The sequence below is a fragment of the Rhinoderma darwinii genome, chromosome 2 (assembly GCF_050947455.1).
Source record: "Rhinoderma darwinii isolate aRhiDar2 chromosome 2, aRhiDar2.hap1, whole genome shotgun sequence".
NCBI classification, from domain to species: domain Eukaryota; kingdom Metazoa; phylum Chordata; class Amphibia; order Anura; family Rhinodermatidae; genus Rhinoderma; species Rhinoderma darwinii.
Genome location: NC_134688.1, coordinates 405,489,434 through 405,515,432, shown reverse-complemented (window position 1 = coordinate 405,515,432; position 25,999 = coordinate 405,489,434). Strand labels below are relative to the sequence as shown.

At 40.7% G+C, this 25,999-nt stretch overlaps 1 protein-coding gene across 3 annotated transcripts in view; it reads right to left on the bottom strand.

The window, feature by feature from the left end:
- Positions 1-771: 771 nt before the first annotated feature.
- MLXIPL (MLX interacting protein like) overlaps positions 772-25,999 on the bottom strand; it is an 85,501-nt gene continuing 60,273 nt past the window's right edge. Inside the window, exons 8-17 of one of the 3 annotated variants that reach the window (XM_075854125.1) lie at positions 18,740-18,864; positions 17,990-18,476; positions 16,724-16,785; positions 14,824-15,052; positions 13,315-13,376; positions 13,073-13,189; positions 11,475-11,602; positions 5,678-5,801; positions 3,368-3,497; positions 772-2,075 (exon numbers count right to left, since the gene is read on the bottom strand). In XM_075854125.1, the coding sequence (XP_075710240.1) occupies positions 1,954-2,075; positions 3,368-3,497; positions 5,678-5,801; positions 11,475-11,602; positions 13,073-13,189; positions 13,315-13,376; positions 14,824-15,052; positions 16,724-16,785; positions 17,990-18,476; positions 18,740-18,864 (1,586 nt within the window). In that variant the 3' untranslated portion in view covers positions 772-1,953. Of the gene's footprint in view, positions 2,076-3,367; positions 3,498-5,677; positions 5,802-11,474; positions 11,603-13,072; positions 13,190-13,314; positions 13,377-14,823; positions 15,053-16,723; positions 16,786-17,989; positions 18,477-18,739; positions 18,865-25,999 lie in introns of those variants that run through there. The other 2 variants (XM_075854126.1, XM_075854127.1) reach the window with 2 other exon arrangements.

Here is a 25,999-nt window from a genome sequence, read left to right as displayed (position 1 = left end):
ATAGGACTGCAGGTAGCATCTACTACATTATCTGTACTGGGTATATATGGGTCTGTTTGTGAATGTGTCTTTTTGCTTGTATATATGTGCCTTATATGTATTTGAATATGTCCCGGTCTGTGTATTTACCTGCCGGTGTGTGTGTGTGTGTGTGTGTGTGTGTGTGTGTCTGTACGTCTATATATTTACCTGTATGTATATATTCCAGATTTGTGTATGTATATTTGCCTGCATGTCCAAATATGTCTTTATGTATGTACAGTATATATGTTCCAGTATGTGCGTGTCTATATATGTGGTTAATTTTTGGTTTGTGTAGGGCTCGGCAATAGAGTGTCCCGCACAGGGCGCCATCCAAGCGAAGGCCGGCCCTGATGTTAGTCATGAATGCTATGAGCTTGAGAGGTAGATTCTGAGGAGCTCAGTGGGTGGCTTGGCTGACAGTTGCAGTGCTATAAATATGTAAATGTATGCTATATTCAGTTATATCTCCAGATTGGCCCCGTAAGGGTGGAGTCAAATGTGGCAGATTTGTTTTGCAGAAATATTCTTACAATCTGAATGTGGTTGTTTCTGCAGCAGGTGCTTGGATTTCTGCAATTTCTATTAAGATGAATAGAACTGATTTTTAGTCGCAGAAAATTTCTGCTACAGAATCTGCCACATGTGACTGCACCCTAACTTTTTTACGGAGAAGCCTATCTAGAATCTGATTGATAGTCCAGGACTAGTTGGCATGATATACTGTAGAAAAAATACAACAACACATAATAAACTTAAAGCAAGAGCATATAATTCACACAATCACTTTCATACAGAAAACATGAATAATCTGCACAATGTTAACACTGGGTGTATATTGTAGGGAGCAAAAACACTGAACAATGGCTCACAGAGCTCACAATGACATTGGGATATCTGACACTTTGCGATTGTTGAAGTTTCCATTGTAGGATCAATAAACATAAAGTACAAAGTGCCCTAATTAAAACAGCCACTAATAAAACTCACACACATATACAGTAAAGGTCGGATAATCTGAAATCTCTGAGGTTATCAGATTTGTCTGAGGATTGCTATTAAATCAGACCGATAATTCCAAAAATGAATTAAAAAAAAAGAGATGATTCCTTGGAAGTCCTGCTTAAGTACAGCCCCATTATAGCTTGAAATGTTCTTTTCTGCCACCCACAGACCTTCGCCTGTTCATTCCTGCCGGATAGATGTGTACTTCTGGACTATCAAATCCAGAGCAATTGGGGATCAAAACATTGGGACTACTAGTAAACAACTGTTAGGAAGGCAGATTAAAGAGATTTTACTGTATGTACAATTTTGAAGAACTTAATAGTATGTTCTTGTGTTTCAAATGATATGACACTGTGCACGGTGCCCATCTATAATCACAGGTTTTACTCCATCACACAGCAGGTAAAAGCCCGGGGTCCGGAGACTCAAATCAATGCACTTTACCTGCACTACGTAAAAATGACTGGCTGTAATTATACAGGATTATTTGCTTTAGGCCTTATTCACACAGTGCAGATTTTGGGTGCATTTTTTTTTTTTAAGCCAAAACCAGAATTGGATCCAGGAGAGCAGACCTATAAAAGGTTTCTTTAATATATTTCTTCTGTTTAGGTTGCAAATCTGGAAGCAAAGTCTGCAGCAAATCTGCACTATGTGAACAAGGCCTTACTGTGCCTGCTCACAAGCGCAGTGAAACAAACAACCAGCAGTTTAGAAGGCCATAGAATCCAGAGCTATGGATTTCTTTGGGTTTTAACCATGATAAGAGCAGGAGGTCCCGAGGCATGCAGAGGAACACTTCATTACTGTACTAACTTCATCAATGACCAATGCCCTATAAGTATTTTCACTTGTATTAGTAAACATTTTATACAAGCCAACTACGTATACATTCAGCAGCCTGTAATGAAGATCCATGATGATTTAGAAGAGGCGATCTCCATTCTCTCCTTGTGTAACTGCTTGCATTGCCTGCTCCGGCATCAGCGATGGGTCAGTGAGAATGGACGTTGAGGTGCTGAGCTGACATAAGGAGCTCAGCACCGCTAGATTGGAGGAAATAAGAAAAAGAACAAGAAAGACAGGTTATTTTCTACAAGTAACAATATTTGAATGTGTTTATAATAGTTTGTATGTCCTCCAAGTATTTTCCTCCAGGAGCTTCAGTTCCTTCTGTTTCCCTTAGGGTATGTGCACACGATGAGAGGCTTTTACGTCTGAAAAGACAGACTGTTTTCAGGAGACAACAGCTGCCTCGTTTCAGACGTAAAAGCTCCTCCTCGCATTATGCGAGGCGTATTTGACGCTCGTAAATCTTGAGCTGCTCTTCATTGAGTTCAATGAAGAACGGCTCAAGTTACGTTGCAAAGAAGTGTCCTGCACTTCTTTGCCGAGGCAGTCAATTTACGCGTCGTCGTTTGACAGCTGTCAAACGACGACGCGTAAATGACAGGTCGTCTGCACAGTACGTCGGCAAACCCATTTAAATGAATGGGCAGATGTTTGCCAACGTATTGTAGCCCTATTTTCAGGCGTAAATCGAGGCATAATACGCCTCGTTTACGCCTGAAAATAGGTCGCGTGAACCCAGCCTTACTGTCCAGGCTCCATAGATGTGGCTCCAGATGCTATTGTGTCCTAGTGGCACCAGGAATATTAAGGTATCACTGAAACTTAGCACTAGGATTAAAGCTATATCACTGGCAGTTAACACTAGGATAAGAGCCATATGACTCGGTCATATCGTTAATAAATTTTTTAACCTTTTAAGTGTGTATTATCTGTTTGTGTCCCATACTTAAAAGTGGCTCATGAGCTAGAAAAAGTTGGGGATCTCTGATGTAGAGCATGTAGAAGGGTAAAACCAATAATTGCTCCCATCTGACAATGCTCTGTTTTAGGGCATTTATAAGATGTCTTGCTAAAGGGGAGTTAGTTGGTGAAAATCTTTGATAAGACAGCGGGTTTACATGAGCAGTGTTTCTGGTTGATCAGACTCATTCATTCGCCCCATCGGCTATTAAAAATATCTTCTATCACTATGAACTGTGTTTGTGCTGGTACGGATCCCTAATACGACGCCCATAGACTTCTAAGCACCCATTGCTTGCCTCCGTTTTTTTCTCATACCAAATTAACGGTTGTACTATAGAGGTACTCTCCTTTAGAAGCACCATATGGTATCATACTACTTGGTAATCTAGAACACTAAGGACTCCGTGTGCTGTCATACGGGTATATACATGAGACTTTGCGGTATGAATGGACCCTTACAGTAAGAATATAATACAGCCCATATATTTAATAAGTCCATTGCTTAAGTAGTTTCCACACTCACTAGGTCTCAGGGCAGGCAGAGAGCAGTGTTGGTCAAGCCACTCCATCGATGTCGCTCTTAAATCTGTCATACTTGCTGTAGAAACCATATGGTTGAATGATTCAAACAGGGGGCGGATAAGGATGCTGAACTATGGCCAGTTAAGGAAAGAACAGTAATTATTTTTGCATTACAGTACATATGAACCTAGGTCTCCCAGTGCTCCTCACACTCTAAGTACACATGGTGCTTGGGCTCTACTCTTGGCGTATATAACGGGAAGAGCTCCCAATGTATACATAAACGTTTCCACACATTTTAATACTGAAACGTATGCTAAAATAGAGTCCTTTTGGCAGATGTTTGGTTAGTATACGTTGGCATACTTTTTTTTTTTTCCAACCGCATTGAAAAGCATAGTTAAGTACACTTTTAAACATAAGGGGATACCACAAAAAAAAGCATATGAAACTGTAAAAGCATACCGTTGAATACATCAATTGCATATGTTTGACAGCTCGCCGAACATTTGCCCCAAACGTTATGTCAACAGAGACTTAGACTATAAACATAGGTACAAATAATATAAATGAAAAACACATTGGTTTGTTTCTTGTCTAACATAAAGATGTTTGGAAATAGACCCTGGACTACTTCATTGAATGTCCCCAGTGAATTCCAAAAAAGCGGAGTGGGTTTAAATAATGGGGCAGATTTATTAATACTGTATAAAGGGACTGAGACATCATAACATTAGACGAGTTAGGATGCAGATGCGCCATATTTAACCCCTTAGTGACCACCAATATGCATTTTCAAGGCGGTGACTAAGGGGCCTTAGGCTAGGCCGCCACCTTTTCACGGTGGCCCAGTCTAAGCCCTGCACGGGTGTCCCGTGCAGGCTGGAGCCGGGGTTTGGCTGTCTGATGATAGCCGGACTCCTGCTCCAACGACCGCGATGAAATTTTATTTAGATCGTGGCCGTTTAACACTTTAAATGCGATGATCAATAGCGACCGCGGCATTTAACTTGTATACAGAGGGAGAGAGCTACCTCTGTCACCCATCGGCGGCCCGCAAATGTAATCGCGGGCCTTCGATGGGGTGCCATGGCAGCCGGGGGACTGATAAAAGCCCCCAGGTCTGCCCTGGGCATATGCCTATTAGCTTGCCTGTCAGATTTACACTGACAGGCAATAATGCTTTGGCATACGAAGTATACCAAAGCATTATAGCAGCGATCTAAAGATCGCATAGTAACGTCCCCTAGTGGGACTAAAAAAATGAGTAAGTAATGTGAAATAAAAAATCACAAAGCACAAAAAATCACTACATTGATGGAAAAAATAAAAAAAATTACGGCTCTTGGAAAGCGACGATGCAAAAACAAATAGCTTTAGTTCAAAAGAGTTTTTATTGTGCAAAAGTCGTAAAACATAAAAATCCTATACATATGTGGTATCGTCGTAATCGTACCGACCCATAGAATAAAGGTAACGTGTTATTTACACCGCACAGTGAACGGCGTCAATTTAAAACGCATAGAACTATGGTAGAATTTTAGGGGGTTTTTCTATTCCCCCAAACAAAAGTTAATAAGAGTTAATCAAACAATTATATGTACACCAAAATGGTGCCATTAAAAAGTAAAACTAATCCCGCAAAAAACAAGTCCTCATACAGCTATGTCGACTGAAAATTAAAAAAGTTATATCTCTTTGAATGCGACTATAGAAAAACGAAAGGGGTTAACAGTGGTGAACGACCTGTGTTAAATCTTGGTGCATCTTGGCACGTCAGACACTTTTCTTTACACTGTCTCTTGGGTGGTTTAAATAGTATCACTAATTTGCACCTAAATTATGGTGCACGCCAGTAATCCATCTGCTGCAATTTATTAATCCGCCGGGCTGCACCCCTATTTCTAACCATTTTTGACAAGTGGCAAGTGAGGCGCAAAAAGGGACTAAAACACTTTCTAAATGAATATATACACTTATATAAATATATATTCTATGTAAATGTGGCACATGGCATGTGCGCCAGTTTGTTGGCTCCATTTGAGCCAGAATTCTGGCGCAATATGCATAGTAGATCTGCCCCAATAGATTTAGAAGATGGAATAGGAGATTTAGGAAAAACAATTCTGTATCTCTAAAGCTATATTTGACCGGAAGTACCGCACTCTGGACTGTGAATATTGGTTTCATTATGTTTAATGTCTGAGGTACTTGATGCTCTGGCCTACGGCGTACAGTATAGAACGGTTTGTGCCATTCACGGATATAACGCAGGAGTCCCATATACCAGGGGCTCAACATTTAAGGATACTAGCCAAAACTTCCAGTTCTGCAGGGTCCTGCTCTGGACGTAGTTCTGGAACATCTGACGCATGTGCTGGAAGCGTTGGTGAGTTACAGGCACCCCAGAGGCTGGAAGCTGCTGCTGGCATAGGCTATAATAAAAGAAGAAATATAGGTTTTGTTAGTTCAGTAATAATTTTCTGCATCGTAACAATATTTTTTTTTTATTGTTTTGTGCTGTAAATAATTATGGTTCTCTAATCTTACTGATCCCAATAATCTTTTATCTTTTTCAAGTAAATTCGTGTCCTACTAAAGACGTAATTTCAAAAGCTTGGCTCTCCTGAGTGATAACCGGTACAGCATAAGACCCCTTTTAGGAAAACGCCTGTTCCCTTAATAACACCATGACTACTGTTCTAGCTTCTGGGCGGTTCTGGTTTTACTTTGAGCCTCTCTCTTTTCTCTGTCCTTCTGCCTATCAGGTGTAGGGTTATTATTTAAACCTGGCTTCCTCCACCTATTCTTTGCTTGTGAATTTCCTGTCTGCATGTGTTTTTATCAAGCTACTTACCTACACCCTTTACCTCTGACTTCTGGACTTCTTAGAAATTGACCTCGGCTTTTCTCTCGTTAACCCCTTGTTTATTGATTCTGATTATCTGCACCCAGCTGGCTCGGATCTCTGCTGTACCTGATTTCCACTCGCTCTGTTTTGGAGTTTCTGTTTACCCGCTGGCTGTCTGGTTCCCTTTCAGGTTTGCCTGCATTGCACCTCTTATCCAACACTGAACTCTGTGGGGTTCTATGCAGCAAAAACCATCCTGCCTTGCGGTCGGCTCTGGCCAAGACCTTAGAGTAGCCTTGAGACTCTGTCGATCAGAGTTGTGAAAGATTTGAGGTTGCGGATTTATTTCCACGCTTTCTTCCGGCAGTCTCCGGCAGCCTTTGGGGAATTGCTCAACTTGCAATTCGATAACATGTTCGCAAGCTGTAGCGTCCATGGCCGCGGGCCGTCGGGTTTACTCACCTCCCGACGCCCGCAGCCATGGATCCGTGAGCGCTGGTCCCCATCTCCTTCCTAGGAGACGCCATCGCTCACTTCCGCTCCGTTCCGCTGTGTCCCGTAGGGTGCGCACGCACAAAGGAAATCGTCATCATCATCAACTGCCATGATTTCCTGGTCTATAAGAAGGCCCCAGGCCTTCTGATCCTTGCCTGAGCGTTGTTAGTCTATCCCAGTCTGTCTTGCAAATGGTCCCTTAGAGTTTCTCCGTTTCAGTTGTTACCCGTTCCTGTATCCCGTATTGTTCCTGTGCCTACCGGTGTTGGAGTCGTGTCTACTGCACCTGCTGTCATTTGCCACGTCCAGTGTCTTCTGCCACGTCCAGTGTCTTCTGCCACGTTCAGTGTCTTCTGCCACATCGGATACTGCCCGCCACGTCTGGCGCTACTTGCCGCACCGGCCTTCATCCGTGCTGAAGCCACAGCCACCATCTGGACTAGTTCAGGTACCCAAGCGTTGCTATCTGCTATTGACTTTCGTGTAGACTATGACCTGGTCAGCTGCCTCCCCGCTACGGCGGAGCGGCCTAGTGGGTCCACATACCCTGTGAACGTGACACAAGCCTATTTATATTATATCCTTTCATGATGGATCCTATGCAAGTCCTGTTGGAACAGATGGACAATCTGACTCCGCTCGTACAAGGTCTGGCCGTGAGGGTCCAACATCATGAAACTACGCAGGCCCAAGCAGTCGTTCCAGTGGCAACTCCGATGGAAACTAAGGAGAACTTACCTGGTCGTTTCTCTGGTGATCGTTTGTTAATTTTCAGGAGAGTGGTAAATTATATTTTCGACTAAGACCTATCTCCTCGGGTACTGAGCAACAGCGAGTGGGTATCGTCATTTCACTTCTGCAGGGTGAACCTCAAACCTGGGCCTTTTCATTGGGACCTGTTGGCCCTGAACATTTTTCTGTGGAGATCTTCTTTGCAGCCCTAGGTTTAATTTACGGAGAAACAGATATCACGGCAGTGGCTGAGGCCAATCTGTTATCTCTCCAGCAAGGACTGCGTCCTGTCGAAGAATATTGTTCGGCATTTAGACGGTCTATTTCTTCACAATGGAATGATGCTGCACTCCGATGCCAATTCTGCCGAGGCCTTTCTGAAACTTTGAAAGATCTCTTAATAAATTACCCTCCGCCCTAGAAGCGCAGAAAAGAAATATCAGTGATGGACGCTCCCCTTCCCTGCGCTGAGAGCCCTTCATATGATGCACAAGAGTTGGGCTCCACTATGTCTTCTCTGGTCCCGATCTCCTTCCTAGGAGACGCCAGTGCTCACTTCCGCTGTGTCCCGTAGGGTGCGCGCGCGCGCACATGAAAACAATCATCAACTCACATGATTTCCTGGACTATAAGGAGAATGGGCATTTGAAAAGTGGCGCCACTTTCTAGAAGGAGCTAGACATCAAATTACTGTAGTGACTGATCATAAAACCTGACTTTTTTAGAATCAGCCAAAAGACTCAATCCCAGACAGACCTACAGAACCTACAGACCCGGGTCTAAAAATGTCAGGGCCGACGCATTATCTCGAAGTTTCTGTTCCTCACAGGTCCCAGACATTCATCCGGAACCTATTTTATCTAACGGGATAGCGGTTTCTGCAATATCACCTGATTTTGCAACTGAGATTAAAGAATGTCAGCAACTCGCTCCGCAAACCATTCCTGCTGGGAAGTTGTTTGTACCTCCTCAGTTCAGATTTAGTTTGCCCAATGAGTTACATGATTCTGTTTTGTGTGGCCATCTAGGGATAACTGGTACTAAAAAATTAGTCTCGAGGCTCTATTGGTGGCCGTCTTTGTCTCGTGATGTGAGTTCCTATGTCTCTGCATGTGATGTCTGCGCTCACGCGAAGACTCCTCGAACTCGTCCTATGGGTGGACTACTACCATCGTCTGTCCCACAGCAATATTGGTCTCATCTGTCTATGGGTTTTATCACAAATTTGCCTCCCTTTAAAGGGAAAACTGTTATTTGGGTTGTGGTGGACCGTTTCAGTAAAATGTGTAATTTCATTCCGTTGCCACAACTCATTGATTCCAAAACTCTGTCCAAATTATTTATTGATCAAGGGGTTCGTCTGCATGGTATTCCGGAAAATATTGTCTCAGATAGAGGTGTACAATTTGTGGCTAGCTTCTGGAGAACGTTCTGTAAGAAACTTGGTGTTTCACCCTGAGACTAATGGTCAAACCGAGCATTTTAATCAAACCTTGGAACAATATCTTAGGTGTTATGTTGCTGATAACCAGGTTGAATGGATCTCATATCTTCCTTTTAGCAGAGTTTGCTATAAATAATCGCCACCATGTGTCTCTTGATACCTCATTTTCCGCCTCATCTAGTGATAACCCTGAGGTAGAAGTTGAATCAAATAAACTGTGCACAGTTTGGGCTCAGCTTCAATCGAACCTGAAGACCTCGCAAGTTATTTAAAAGAAAAATGCTAACAAAAAACGTACGGTGGGTCCTATGTTTAATGTGGGTCAAAAGATGTGGCTTTCTACTAAAAATCTGCGACAAAGTGCCTTCTCGTAAGTTTGTCCCTAGGTTTATTGGTCCATATGAAATGTTTGAAATTATTAACCCTGTATCTTTTCGTCTGGCTCTTCCTGTCTTTTAAGATTCATGACGTTTTCCACAAGTCTGTCCTAAAAAAAATATTTCCACAATCTAATCCGCGCAGGAAACCCCATCCTCCAGTTCAGGTAGAAGGAGATATGGAGTTTGAGGTTCAGGGGATCGTGGATTCTAGAAGGGTCAGGGGTACTCTTAAGTACTTGGTGCACTGGAAAGGGCCAGAAGAACGAACTTGGGTTCCTGCCCATTCAGTACATGCTAGTCGTTTAGTTAAGATCTTTCATTCAAAGTTTCCTTTGAAGCCGAGGTTTATGGGTCCGGTGGCCCCTAGTAGAAAGGGGGGTACTGTTAGGAAAACGCCTGTTCCCTTAAGATCACCATGACTACTGTTCTAGCCTCTGGGCGGTTCTGGTTTTACTTTGAGCCTATCTCTTTTCTCTGCTTGAGAAAGGTCCTGTTGGACTGAAACGTCGCACCTGTGGGTGAATAAAATTCCAGTTTTCTTGGATGTGCTGCCTTTCTGCCTTTTTCTTGGATATCACTTTTCTCTGTCCTTCTTGCCTATCATGGTTAGTATTTACATCTGTACTTTGCTTGTGAATTTCCTGTCTGCATGTGTTTTGATCAAGCTACTTACCTACACCCTTTACCTCGGACTTCTGGACTTCTTGGAAATTGACCTCGGCGTGTATTTGGATAACCCTTTGTTTACCGATTTTGATTATCTACTCACGGCTGGTTCTGACCTCTGCTTTACCTGATATCCACTTGCTTACTGTTTTTGACGTTCTGTTTACTCTCTGGCTGTCTGGTTCCTGTTCAGTTTTGCCTGAATTGCACCTCTTATCCAACACTGAACTCTGTTAAGACAACCTGGGTTCTATGTAGCAAAAACCATCCTGCCTTGCGGTCATCTCTGGCGAACACCTTAGAGTAGCCTTAGACTCTGTCGATCAGAGAATTGTGACGGATTTGAGGTTGCGGATGTATTTGCAGCCTCCAGCAGCCTTTGGGGAATTGCTCAACTTACAATTCCATAACAGCCCCATTCACACATGTAGGATTTGACACAGATTTTGGTGTTCATTACGCGCCGAAATTGGTGTCAAGTCCGGTGGCAATCTGAATCCCATGCATGTGAATGGGGTTAACGGAATCCCGTTCACATGAGGCAAAAAAATTTCAGGTGTATTTATGTCTGCAATGCAGAGAAAATTGATCCCCAGAAATACGTTGCATGCTACTTATTTCCACGATTTCTTCACAGAAAATCAGAGGATTAGCCCCATTAAATGACAACGGGGCTAATTCTTGTTCTGATCTGCTGCACACCCGCAGCACATCCACGGCAGAGATGGCAAAAAAAATTGAGATGTGTGAGCGTAGCCTAAAACTAATCAGTCAAAATAACATTGTTACATTTGCAATTGTTACAAACGGTCTGTAAACAGATCAATCATTTTTATGCCACTCTGTTTATCTCCTATAGGAGTGGTCAGCAATATATTCAAATGAGAGTTTGTTCAATAAATTCCCCTTTGCAATAAAACATTCTCAGCTATTCACTGAAAATGGACAATAGTTTCAAAATCCTGGGTCCTAGTGCCAATTCTATATCAGGACCCATTATGATGTCACCATACTATATGACATCAAACTGTTTAAGATCAATACAAATATTTATTTGTAAAATAGAGTAGCTTTTTCTAGCATGGTTACATCATTACATCATCCTGTTCCCACACTTTTCTGCTACTGTTTCATACTTCGCATTATGTGCATCCTAAAGCACTTGACATTTGAAGCCCTGTCCGAGGTCCTCCTGGAAACCACTAAATCATTTAGAAACGGAAGTTTAATTTAAAGCAAATTAGAAAAACCCTGTCTCTTTTAAAAGTTCGGATCACAGCATAGTCTTGCCAAAATTGGGACTGTTGGCAACTTTTTTCTTATGCAGCAGAAAAGCTTTTAGACCCCTAAATGTAATAAGCACTCTGCAATGCATATATTGCTATATCACTGCTCACAGATCAATCTTATATTAGAAATGACATCACAGTTAACATACAATTTTTTTATATTATTTTAAAAAACAATTATGCAAATGACAAGGTTTCTACTTGATAATGATGGTGATTCAATGCTAATTAAATGATTCTATTTAGCTTACCTGATGGTATCACTGAGCTCCTGTACCTGACGGCGCAGGCGTTGTGATTCTTCCTGTAGCTGTGCCCTCTCCTGCTGCAGCTTACAGATATATTCAACTGTCTTCTGCAAGATGGTGGCCTTGCTGAACTAGGAAGATCAGAATTGTGTCACTGTCACTGGTATAACTATAGCGAATAAAACCCTTTTACACAAATCAATTGTTATTCAGTTAAACAATAAGAAAAACCGTGGCCATGTTACAGGGGATAAAATAACTTTATAGTTGTTCTATATTAAAAGTTCTGTTCCGTTTATTATTTCTAATGCTCTGCCTGGCTGGCCGCATGTAAATATTGCACCCATGGCCCAGACCCTACATGGCCCGACCTTCCACAATGCAGCTCCAAACAGTTATGACCATACAATAAATCTAGCACTGTATGTCTACACCAGATCTATTACTATTAAGGTCATTTTACATGGGCCAATATGGGCCGTGAAAACGAGCGGCGATCAACGAGAAAGCTCATTGATTGGCGCTCGTTTGCTTCTTTCACAAGGAGCAATGATTGGCTATGGATGGGGACGAGCTATCATTACTACGATTGCTCGCCCCTATACATTATTATCATGTTGGCAGCACATCTCCCTGTTTACATAGGTAGATGTGCTGCCGACAACGATAATATTTAGTGACGCATATAAGATGCGATTCCCCGGCTGATCGTTGCCCTATTTACACAGTGCAATGATCGTCAACAAGCGTTCATATTCCCGTGTAAAAGGGCCTTTAGCGGCATGCGAGGCTGGTGTAAGTTGTTGTTCTCCATACAATAAACAAGTAGAGAGGGAGTCAAGACAATGTGGACCGCCTTTTAGAAAGATGACCGGGTATCCACTGCTGGGACCCTTAGCAAATCAGCTGTAATCTGTAGGGGAACCTGTGTTCAATTCAGCTGTAGCGCCACCACAGGGAAAATAAGTTATTACACAGTGCCTATTAAAATTAGTGGGCTTTCCATGTAAGGGTATGTTCACACGTAGTCAACAAAAACGTCTGAAAATCCAGAGCTGTTTTCAAGGCGTTTTTTTACCAACTCGCATTTTTCGCGGCGTTTTTCGCGCCGTTTTCGCGGCGTTTTTTACGTCCGTTTTTGGAGCTGTTTTCATTGGAGTCTATGAGAAAACAGCTCCAAAAATGTCCAAAGAAGTGTCCTGCACTTCTTTTGACGAGGCTGTATTTTTACGCGTCGTCGTTTGACAGCTGTCAAACGACGATGCGTAAATAACAGGTCGTCTGCACAGTACGTCGGCAAACCCATTCAAATGAATGGGCAGATGTTTGCCGACGTATTGGAGCCGTATTTTCAGACGTAAAACGAGGCATAATACGCCTCGTATACGTCTGAAATTTGGCCGTGTGAACATACCCTAATACACAGACATGCTGGGTATCAGACCATATCGTCAGCTCTCACAGCATCAGGGGCAGCAGTGAGAACAAAATGCATGTGTGCCCTATCGCCACAGTTTTTTGGGTGGAAATGTAACCATGATGATCATCTATGTGCACATCGCACACCTGCGCAACGTGCACTGAAAAGACACCTCTCATACCTTGTTGTGCTGTCCGTGTGGATTTGTCACCAGATTCTGCAGTGTGTCAAAGCCCAGTTTAATGTTACAACGACGCTTCTGCTCTGCTGAGATATGTGTTATACGTCGGTTCTCCACCTAGGACACACAGCCGTAACATATACATTGGTGGGGCAGCATTTTTTATGCACTATTGGTTAAAGAATGAAATCAATCAAATGAAATGAATTAAACAAAATATTATACATCGTCTATATACTCACCTTCTTACTGTCAGGTCTGTTCCAAGAGTTAGTAGTCTGTGCAGACGGTATGTTCAGTAAATCTTTGCGGTCATCACATAAAATGCCAAATTTTAACATAGTGAGGGAAAAATGTACTTAAATTTGATCTGCTATAAAAGTGCAATAAAATTATATACTTGCCACTTTCTAACATGGCACTGAGTCATCACAATTTCACAGATATTCTAGAAGTTTCTTTCACTCATTTCATTGGAGAGATAATACATTAAGCTTATGAGATGATACGATGTCTGACAACTGTTGACCTGAAGTGCAGACAAATCAGGCTCTGTTCACATTTGTGTTAGTTCTTTCCCATCAAGTTTCCAATCATATTGGGTGGCCACATTTGTGTGGCATGCTGCTCTATTTTATCAACGAAACAAAATGGAAGCCTGATGGGCCCATTATCAATAGGTGAAAAAAAAAGCATAATGTATCAAACAGATCCTAACTGATCAGAATGGATCCGTGAAGGGTCATGTAAACATAAAAACCAGTGCATCACACACATTTTATTTTACTAATTAAAACCAGATAGTAAAACATATTATTTGTTTCCTATGTTTTTTTATTTTCTGATTGCAGATTTTTTTAATTCAATTTTCTGTACATGATTGCCTGAGTAGCTGCTCACAGCATTTAGAGAGATGCTTTACAGCAGCCACATGAAACATAGGAACAAATTAAATAGGAACCCTTAAATATATATATATATATATATATATATATATATATATATATATATATAAAATTTTATTTTTTCTTTATAGGTACATAATTTGGTGCCGATTAATTGTTTAATATATCTTTATAGTGGACGGAGCTCAGCTTTTCTGATAAAAGTCTCCTGCATGAACATATATTAAAAGATAATTTTTTAAGAATGGAATGTTTTTCTTTTTTACAAACCCCATGTACCTTCTTTGAAATTATATTAAACGCTTACATACTTTTTTTTTTTTTTTTTACTTTTCCCTCGGTCCCTAGTTTCTCCAGTCACTTTGTGCCTTTCAGAGGAGAAAGTGGGCGGTCCAGCTCGCTCTCCCACGTGACCGCCATTTAGGAGCTTACGGCATACTGTTATACATTGAACTCAATGAATAAATATGTATGTAGTTAGCTCTTATGCGCCCTTATGCAGTGGTTACTGCAGTCAGCCAGTTTGTTATCTTTTAAATATACATCTACACAAGGGATTTGGAGCTCTGTATCAGAAATACAGAGCTCTGGCTACTGTAAAGACGTATTAAGAAATAAATCAGCACCGAATTTTGGACCTAAAATTACATGATGATACAAGATGGAGATTTATTTTAAAGTATATTATGGTATTCTAGAAATGGCTACAATATTATAATATATATGTATGTGTATATATATATATATATATATATATATATATATATATATATATATATATATATATATATATAAAAGCAGTAGGAATGTAAACTTCTGGGCCATGTATCAGGACAATGCACTCACCACAGGTAGTTGTTGGTGACAGTCTTTCAGTTTTAGGTAGCAGGGGAAAACACTTCACATTTGTGGCTCCAGAGACTGTTTTGTTGCTTGAGGCACACAAAACAGGACTATGAAATATTGCTGGAGGAGAAGGAAAACTAAGGGTACCTCTCGTGGAAGATGAAGGAAGGGGTGGAACAATGGGTACAGCAATGCCAGGAAAAGACATGACATCTGACCTGCCGCCTGTCTGGGTTAAAATACAAACACTGTAAGCCTTTTACTATTGTGATGGATGGTCAATTTGTTTATATTCTCTGTATTAAATTACATTATAAATTATCAAGCAGGATGCCGAATTACACAGAGATGTATCTTCCATCTCAAATGACCTTCTCACCACCACCCCTTATTTCTGCTGTGGGTCTGCAATAAATATGTTATGTCTACGTAGTCTTTGAATCTTTCTCCTGTAACCTTGCAATTTATAGCCTGGCTGAACACCCAGACATAAAGCTATCAGATTTGCAACGTTTTCTCTTTATCGCAACATTCCTTATGTATGGAAATTAAACTCCCTAAAAATTCCCTTATGAGAAAGAACAGCTTATAAGGATTCTATTGTACGCTTGTCTACAGCTGCAAACCTGACATCAGCATCTAATGAAGAATTATAATATTTTATTTAAAATGTTTTGCTTGTCTGTGATTGGCTGAATATGAAATATTCTCATTGTATGCTATTGGCTGAATCGTTATTGTCACATTGCCTCTGATTGATTAACCTCTTGCCTACACCCCTTTTAAATGATATTATTGTAATTGAGTTTGGCAATAAACCTCAGAGGAGTATTTTTGAACATACAAGCAATGTCTGTGTGTTTTTATTCCTCTCCGATATAAATCAATCTAATCTATTATTAGCATCTGGATACATTTCCTGGAGTGACTGTCTGTTGGAACACTCGTCTAAATTTCAGTCTAATATATATTTTGAGTGATGACTTCCTCAACACTATCATTTTTACATGATCAGTTATTTATTTTGGAGGTAAGTATCTGTGATCCTAATGTCCAGAAAAACTAAATAAATCCAATCTGAAACAAATAAACCTATCTAACCACTTTATTATTATATTATTTCTGCTATTCCTCCTGACCCTCCCCCCATACACATGCACGCTCAGCTCTGCAACCCTCTGGCAGCTGCTCATCTCCTTTCAAACAAAAAGACTGGACATGTGGAAATCAAAAAGCCCCATCCTTTTCTCTGCCGACATCTGCCACCAGGGGAGTCAGGGCACTGCCCTACATATTAGGCGGTCGGCCAGTCCAGCTGAAATCGCTGGGTTTGGCTGACATAATTTAATGTGTATGGCCACCTTTAGTCTTTTTAGATGGTACAAACAACTATTCCCTGTTCTGGGACACAAGACCATCATATATGGTAAAGAACAAGCGTGGCTTGCAGTGGCTTACAGCATAAAGCCAACTGTACAACCCATCAGCCCTATAATGGAAAGAATTATTATGCTCACATTCTTGAGGAGATGGCCTTCTATGGGTTTGTGTTGAATGTCTCAGTCAACTGACATTTTCAAGCACATATATCGCCCTGTGTGAACATACCCTTATGGTTTCATGTTGCTAGAGAGCAGTGTATTGTAGCAGCTACATAATTCTAGGTAAAATATTAGGTCATGTCTGACATTAAAGTGGAGCCAAACTTCTGTCTGTCTCCAATGGCAACCAGCTAATTTTCTAAACCCCCATGTACATCAATGGAGAAAATGAAATAACAACAGTTCAACAAAGTATTTGTACAGTTACTCAACATTATAGGTAGGTTTAAAAAGTTTACTAAAAGCTGAATTTCTCGTTAAATAGGCGGTTAACCAACATTCAACTACACATTAATTACCGTTGTATTGAGTCCACTGGGTTCACAAGATGGCATATTTGGAGAAGAGTCTGGGTTAGGTGCTGAAAAAAATTATATGCTGAGAAACAGGATCTGTAAAGATTCAACTTTTTCCAGACAAACACAGCTAAAAATTTTGACATATTTGACAGTTTCAATTTGTACAAAAGATATGCAACAAAACAAAATAAATATTTTTTTAGTCTTTTTTCCAAGTATTCATTGATTTCTAAAATGAAAAATATATGTAATATATGTATATTCATGCCACATGGACTAACTAGGGGGAGTCATGTGTATTAACTACTGCAAAGGAGAAATAGTGGTGTCACCTATAGTATGAAATGATCTACTGGCTTCCATTTCTAAAATTGTAGGGGTTCTAGCATTGGGAAAAATGTACTGCACCAATTGAAATTTATTGGGAGCTTCTTGGCTTACATAGTCCAGATGTTATGATGTTAGTGCAACATGTGCCGAAAAGCTGCCATAAAGTGAGGTTGTGTAAGTCTCATGCATGAACAAAGACAATCTTTCTCACCCAATAATAAGTGTATAAAATCAGCCCTATATGTCTCCACAGTATGAGGAAGCAAAGACTGTCTACATGGACTAGAACATATGCACCAGTACCCAATCCAATTAAATCTGAGAAGTTGACGTCAGCAAAACATCATCTTTATTTTCATGCCCCATACAACACCAACGGAAAGAGAACCATTAAAAGAAAAAGCCGAAACATTGCCTGTTGGTTTTGTATGAGGCATAAAAATAATGATGACGTTTTACTGACAATTTTTCTCGTGGCACAACAAAGGGCATTGTTCGAGTGTTTTTGTTATTACAAAGTATGTAGTGTGTTCAAGTTGCATGACCATGCTGGCACACTGAATATCTTAGAAAGGTCAGAACTTGGCACCTGCTGATTTTCAACTTTTTTAACACCTTCAAGTCTTGGAGTGGTGGCAGGATGGCGTGCCTCTGTGCATACACTGGCTTCTATTGAAGACGGTCCATACAGCCATGAACATGATACATTTATAAGCCCGTTACATTCCCCTCTAAGCCACTGGTCGCTGAGACACTAATAGCAGCAGCATTTTTCTACACTTATATGTGCTCAAATTGTTTAAATCAAATTGGTTTTTTTTTCAATGCATAACCCTTTATGTGTAGACCACTGCCTGTTCAGTGTTATCCCTCTATACATCACACCAACCATTTACCAAATAGCATCTTAGTTCTGTATCTTCTGCTTGTCATTACCTGAAATCTGTTGCTGACTGACACTGGAGAGAGATCTCACTGTCGTCTCGGCAGAAGTTCTTCTGGGTTTGTTAGGTGAAACACAAGCATTCGGTTTGGGCATGGAAAATACAAGGGGAGCTTTAATATGCTTTGAAGGTTCTGTGTAGAGCGGGTAGACATCTGCATGGATAGAGGGAGGGGGAGCATGATTTAAGATGGTGGTATCAGAGGCCACAGAGTTATATGGTTGTTTGGGGCAGGACACTGGTGGAAACAACAGGTCTTGGTCTTGTACCGGTAGATTTGGAGAAATGCAATGGATGGGTAAAGCTGGGGTAGAAGGGAAGGATTCATTGGTGTATCTGTCACTAGAGTCTGGGTAGTGGCACAGTGGTTTGGTTTGCGTGTTGGTAGGTGTACATGGCACTGCAGCAGCACCATATCCAGAAAAGAGTCCTAAGTTTGGAAAACAGGAATCTGACCGGGAGATATAAGAGCTGTGGGGCTGATAAAATATAGTAGTTAATTATACATATCAACATATATATACAGGTTAAAGTTGTATTTAATCACATAATAACAAGGACTGTCAAAGTGGGAAAGAGAAGTGAGTAGCAGAAAAATATTACAATTAGTTTAAGAGGAACTAGAAAAATTAATAGGAAGAAATAAAGACACCAGCTAAACCAGACAAAACAAAAGAATATACAGGAAGAAAAGTGCGCACACATTGTTAAACAAAATCAGATAGTTAAAATATATACCAACCTGTGGGATTCTTGGGCAACCAATGGAAGAATGTGACTGGCTGCTGGTTTCATCATTATATGTTGGGTAGCCATGAGCTTCTTGGTAACAATGGGGGGGAAGAGACCGGGGACCACCAAAGAAATCTTGTAACATAAATAGAAAAAACTTGATATTACTATAGGAGGATCATAAACTTTATGCAAATAAACTAGAAGTGAGAGAGTAGATTATATCATATACTCAAGGAAACAATCGGAGGAGTCTGGAAATCCACTTTAGGTTTACCCATAGAAAATGACCTACAGCAACTGCGGAAAGACCCACACACTTAATGGTTCAACTTTAACAAAAGGAATGGAACTTGTAGGGGGATTCTAAATGGCCTTGGAAGAAAAACCTTGTGATAGTGTTCACCCTGTTAGCATGATAATGTAACTGTTAATTGAATACTAGAGACTGCCAGTAACAATAATTTTTCAAACCAAACCTCAACCACCAGTCCACATAGTTAAATAGTGTTCACATACACAGTAATAGCACCATTCTGTATTGAGTTGTTTGATAAGAAGCAACAGTCTATAAAGGAAATGTCACAAAGATATACAAGTTCCTTACCAATGTACAGACCAAGGATAAACATATCATTGGGACAGACCATGCGGCTCATATGTGGTTTTTGGAGTGAGCGGGTCCAGCCTAGGTTGGCTGGATCCTTTACTTTAATAGGTGAGTAAAAACCTGTGCTGGGGATCCCCTCCCAACCGGACCTACAAGGTTAGCAAACATACGTGTAGGACATTAACCCAAGGTTTTCGAAAAATAGATGGAAAGGATCCAGGCAAATAGAAATATGGTGGTGTTAACCAGTGCCAGAAGGAAGCCACATTTCAAACTTTGTATGGCGCCACGTTACCTCTATGTACACCACTGGTACCGTCTCTGCCCTACTTAATTCTTACCAACACAAAGAACCTAAACTCATCTCCCTATAAAGATGATCAACCTACTTTCCATGAAAGGTCACTAGTGTACGGTTTGTTATTCTTCTTAAAAAAACAAACATCAGCTATATGCCAGACCTGTTAAACTGACCCAGTGAAAATAGCCTTAGAAAATAATATACAGAAGCTTATCAATTACTTAGGCCTTATTCACATGACCGGGGTAATCGGCCGGGTGCACTTTAGTTTTTTTTTTTACGGCCGTCACACGGCTGCATTAAAATCAATGCATCTCTATGGATCTATTCACATGGCGTTTTTTTAACGGACCGTGTGAACAGCCTGGGAAAAAATAGGACACGTCCTCTTTTTGCTCGGTTTCCTGGATCCCTCAATAGACTCAAGTCTATGAGGGATCCGTGAAAACGGGTCTCGCACGGGTGCAGATCGGCCATGAAAAATGTAAATTTTACACAGCTGATTTGACACCCGGTCGTGTAAATAAACTGAATAAGATGAAGAAGCATAAAGTCTGGAGCATGTGCCGATTTGGACAGATTTCAGGCATCCCCCTTGAAGAAAGCTTGAAATGTAACATGGTATTAACACAGAACTCTTAGTAAGTAGTAACAATGTTATAAAGAATAATAATAGAACAGCTAAAGTTCACTTTTCCTTCCATAAAACATGTTCTTTTTTTGGATTGTTGGTAAATAGTGCCTGATGAAACATTTGTAATTATTGTGAAATGGGAAACTCAGTTCCTGCTCAGTGTGCCAGTGTTTACGGTCTAACCGTGGGGAAGGAAGACTCATGGCACAGAGGAACCTGACCATATCACATGCAAGAGGACATCTGTCAATGTAAAACGGAGTTAAAGGGCCACTAGATTGTCTAGACATCATGTGTTTTGACAGGAAACTAAAACTTTCAGTAATAAACAATTCCATTCATATTACAAGGTAACTGCACAACAATAATCCAAAAGCTAGGAAGGAAAAATATTTACTTTATATAACTATAGAAATACAGCATGTTCACTACAATAATGTGATATAAAGAAAAGGTGATGAATATGCCAGTTAAAGTGAAACACATCCTTCCTTTGACCCACCTGAAATTATATTTTAGTGAATATTATAAAAAAGCAATTCCCTGACATAATGTTAATTATCCACTTTGGAAAAATCCTTTTTGTAAGAAGGTACCCCCCAAATAAAGTGTTCAATTCCCCTGCAGCGCCACCACAGGGAAAGCAAAGCATTACATTGTATCCAATGAAATCAAAGAGCTGCATGCGTAATTCATGAACGAGCTGCGCCCACCTGAGAGAAAAGGAGACGTCTCTTGTAGCTAATATTATAAGCCTATGACAGTTGAGGCACTGTTGTGGGCAGGGTGTCTGTCAGTGGGGAGGACACAGCTGTGTAGTTGGCCCTCATTTATGTTCAATGATAGCTAGGGAGGTTGGCCAGCCAACAGCTATCTCAGGGACCATTTGGGTGCAGGTGAAGACTGAAAGGGCATAATGGCGAAGTCTCCGTGGTTATTGGTGGCGGGAGGCACTGGGATTAGCAGATTTGCTCCTTATTACTGATCAATGTTGCAGGTTCTATGTCATCCCTACTATTTTGAGCAGAGGACAATAATATAAATAGAGATTAAGACTATCAAAATATACACAGAATGTCCAGGGCACACTGAAAGAAGGGAAAAATGACGAATTGATGACATTGCAACAGAAAATTTGATTGATAATATAAAATACTGAATTTTTTTTTCACTTTGGTTGCACTCACTTTAGGAGCTTACATAAGCATACGAGAGATGTGTTCTACTTTAACTCCATAACTTGCACAATTTATTTCCTTCATGTGCACAGTTGTCAAAGATAATTTATATATTTTTTTAAATTCCTAAAGTTAGAAAACACCACAGCTACTTATAGGGAAGTAGCCAACGTAAATAGTAATTGTTGGTGCCAAGCTTGTGTCATTAATTCATATAGATGTCAATGGATGTTCTCTTTCAAGGATCACGTTGGTTACCATCGTTGAGAACTTCTATCGTAGACAATATTATGTCTGGATATGATATACTATAGCCAATGACCCAACATGATATTGCATATAGGCTAAAACTATCTGTTTGTCTGATGCTCATTCTTTTGATTGTGCTGTTGGCAGGGCCATCTTGATGTATGCTGGAACCTGAAATTTGGTGGGAGGAAAATCAGACTAAGAATAATAATAGTTGAGTATCTTTTCTTTGTTGTCAATATCTTCCTATACCTGTCACTGGGATGGGAAGTGAATGATTAAGGCAAAAATACTATTCTAGGAGTGTCAATGACTGAGAACCGAGAAAACGCCAGAATAACAAAAAACTTGCGACCAGGTGATAAGATTTTTCATCAAAGGTAGGGAACAAACGGGGATAACTCAGAAATAAAGATCATATTAAACTAGATTAAAACTGGGTTGCTGTCAAAAAAAGGTTCATTATCCATGGACCATTAGGAATCCTTTTTGATAAAAGAACTTATATGAGCACTAACTTGACCATCTGACTGTGTTTCAAATCCATGTATTCGAAGCCATAATGAACTACAATGGACAAGACATTTGTCACAGTTTATCTTACATGGATATAGCGAATGATTGATTGTATTTCACACTTTTTTGTCTGCTTTATGGGCTTTCCATTTTAAAGACATGGTTAATACATAGCAGTTATCGCTAAGAGCTGACCAAAAATGGTTGGCGTACTCAGATAATCGCTACTGATAAAAAAATTATAGACGGTCACAGTGTCCCCACAAATGACAGTCACAGTGCCCCACATGAGGCAACCACAGTGCTCCACAATAGTGACAGCCACACTGCCCCTGTTACAGTAACAAATGCCGAACATTTATTTTTGCATTGTACTTTTGGGATTTAGGAGTACTACAAGATAAACCGAACAGTTGCTGCCTGGTTCTCCTACAGACTACAGCTAATCCCTGGGGTACCAGCAGAAGGAACCCCTGTGATCAGCTTATTGTCCATGGACCCATCTAATAAAAAGACTGTCCGAAATCGACAACCCCTATAAGATGATGGATCAATGTTTCAGACCAATGTAATTGAGATCAAAATCATGATCATAATAAACTAAAACTTTAACATGAGGCACAATGGGGACAAAAATAATTATTTATGTTAGTATCAGATGTGATATTGAATTTTTTTTTCTTATTTGTCCAATTGGTGTAAAATGTATACATGTCACAGGTAACAGATCACCAACATAGATTACACAGTTTACAGTACAATGAATTACTTCCATGAATCATACAGCGAAGGCTTCATTCAAATCTCCGTTAGGGCTCCGTTCAGGCGTCCCGTCAGCTTTCTGTCAGAACGAAACCATGACGGAAACAAACGGAAACCATAGGTTTCCGTTTGCATCATCATTGATTTTAATGGTGACGGATCCGGTGCAAATGGTTTCCGTTTGTCTCCGTTGTGCAAGGGTTCCGTCGTTTTGACGGAATCAATACCGTAGTCGACTGCGCTGTTCATTTCGTCAAAATGACAGAACCCTTGCACAACAGAGACAAATGGAAATCAATGGTGATGCAAACGGAAACCTATGGTTTCCGTTTGTTTCAGTCAGGGTTCCGTTCTGACGGTAAACTCAAACAGAATGCCAGAAGGGAGCCCTAACGCAGATGTGAACAAGGCCTTAATGGAAATCGGATCAGTTTTTAAAATGGCTTATCTGAGTCATTTCAAAAAGTTGAAGCTTGTAAAATCTATACATACCCATAGAGGATAATAAATAATTGAGTAATCTCAGTGCACAATAAGCATGTGGCATGTGATTTGAAAAGGTCACTGGGTAACTGGCAGGTCAGGCTGGGCTTTCTGGAAGTCAGTAGATCTCCTCGGAGAGGATGTAGGTTAGCCACAGGGCAAGGCGGAGCAGTGTACAAAAGAGAGAAATCGAAACGAAAGTTGTTCCCTCCCAGAGGAACAAGCCATAGGGTGTACTGGAGAATTAGAATGCAATAACACAGCTTCCAAAGTGTCAAGATTTCTAGAGAATATTACTTCTCCTAAACAAATCCTATTGTAGGATTAACCAATAGTAAAAATGCTTGTAGGAACAAAAATATTACATTTTGTAGAAATTGTAATTATTTGTAATGTAAAACGATATTCTCACATTGATTGATTTTAAATGACTGTTATGTGCCCGAAGCTAAAGTGACAAGGATGCAGAACCACAGAAGAATAAAGCAATATTGGGGGATAGGATTGTTGACTTCAAAAGATCTACATAGTTTAACACCTTCCCATCGCAGTCATTTTTCAGCCTTCATTTTTGGTTTTTCCTTCCCACCTTATTTCTCCATTAATATTGCCATATGAGGGCTTGTTTTTGTGGGATGAGTTGTAGTTTTTCACTTGCACCATTTATTGTACCATATAATGTACTATGAAACTGTAAAAAAATGTCTTTGTCGAGTGGAATGGGAAAACACTGTGATTTCGCCATTGGTTTTTGGGCTTAATTTTTAGGGTATGTGCACACGGTAGAAGGCTTTTACGTCTGAAAAGACAGACTGTTTTCAGGAGAAACCAGCTGCCTCGTTTCAGACGTAAATGCTCCTCCTCGCATTTTGCGAGGCTTCTCTGACAGCCGTAAATTTTGAGCTGCTCTTCATTGAGTTCAATGAAGAACGGCTCAAATTACGTCTGAAAGAAGTGTCCTGCACTTCTTTTGATGAGGCTGTATTTTTACGCGTCGTCGTTTGACAGCTGTCTAACGACGACGCGTAAATGACAGGTTGTCTGCACAGTACGTCGGCAAACCCATTCAAATGAATGGGCAGATGTTTGCCGACGTATTGTAGCCCTATTTTCAGGCGTAAAACGAGGCATAATACGCCTCGTTTACGTCTGAAAATAGGTCGTGTGAACCCAGCCTTAGAGTTCACCATATGGTAAAAAGAATATGTTAAAGAGGCTCTGTCACCAGATTTTGCAACCCCTACAGTGGAGGAAATAAGTATTTGATCCCTTGCTGATTTTGTAAGTTTGCCCACTGTCAAAGTCATGAATAGTCTAGAATTTTTAGGCTAGGTTAATTTTACCAGTGAGAGATAGATTATATATATTAAAAAAAAAAAGAAAATCACAGTCAAAATTATATATATTTATTTGCATTGTGCACAGAGAAATAAGTATTTGATCCCTTACCAACCATTAAGAGTTCAGCCTCCTCCAGACCAGTTACACGCTCCAAATCAACTTGGTGCCTGCATTAAAGACAGCTGTCTTACATGGTCACCTGTATAAAAGACTCCTGTCCACAGACTCAATTAATCAGTCTGACTCTAACCTCTACAACATGGGCAAGACCAAAAAGCTTTTTAAGGATGTCAGGGACAAGATCATAGACCTGCACAAGGCTGGAATGGGCTACAAAACCATAAGTAAGACGCTGGGTGAGAAGGAGACAACTGTTGGTGCAATAGTAAGAAAATGGAAGACATACAAAATGACTGTCAATCGACATCGATCTGGGGCTCCATGCAAAATCTCACCTCGTGGGGTATCCTTGATCCTGAGGAAGGTGAGAGCTCAGCCGAAAACTACACAGGGGGAACTTGTTAATGATCTCAAGGCAGCTGGGACCACAGTCACCAAGAAAACCATTGGTAACACATTACGCCGTAATGGATTAAAATCCTGCAGTGCCCGCAAGGTCCCCCTGCTCAAGAAGGCACATGTACAGGCCCGTCTGAAGTTTGCAAATGAACATCTGGATGATTCTGTGAGTGATTGGGAGAAGGTGCTGTGGTTAGATGAGACTAAAATTGAGCTCTTTGGCATTGACTCAACTCGCCATGTTTGGAGGAAGAGAAATGCTGCCTATGACCCAAAGAACACCGTCCCCACTGTCAAGCATGGAGGTGGAAACATTATGTTTTGGGGGTGTTTCTCTGCTAAGGGCACAGGACTACTTCACCGCATCAATGGGAGAATGGATGGAGCCATGTACCGTCAAAACCTGAGTGACAACCTCCTTCCCTCCACCAGGACATTAAAAATGGCTCGTGGCTGGGTCTTCCAGCACGACAATGACCCAAAACATACAGCCAAGGCAACAAAGGAGTGGCTCAAAAAGAAGCACATTAAGGTCATGGAGTGGCCTAGCCAGTCTCCAGACCTTAATCCCATCCGAGTTGCCAAGCGACAGCCTCGAAATCTTAATGATTTACAGATGATCTGCAAAGAGGAGTGGGCCAAAATTCCATCTAACATGTGTGCAAACCTCATCATCA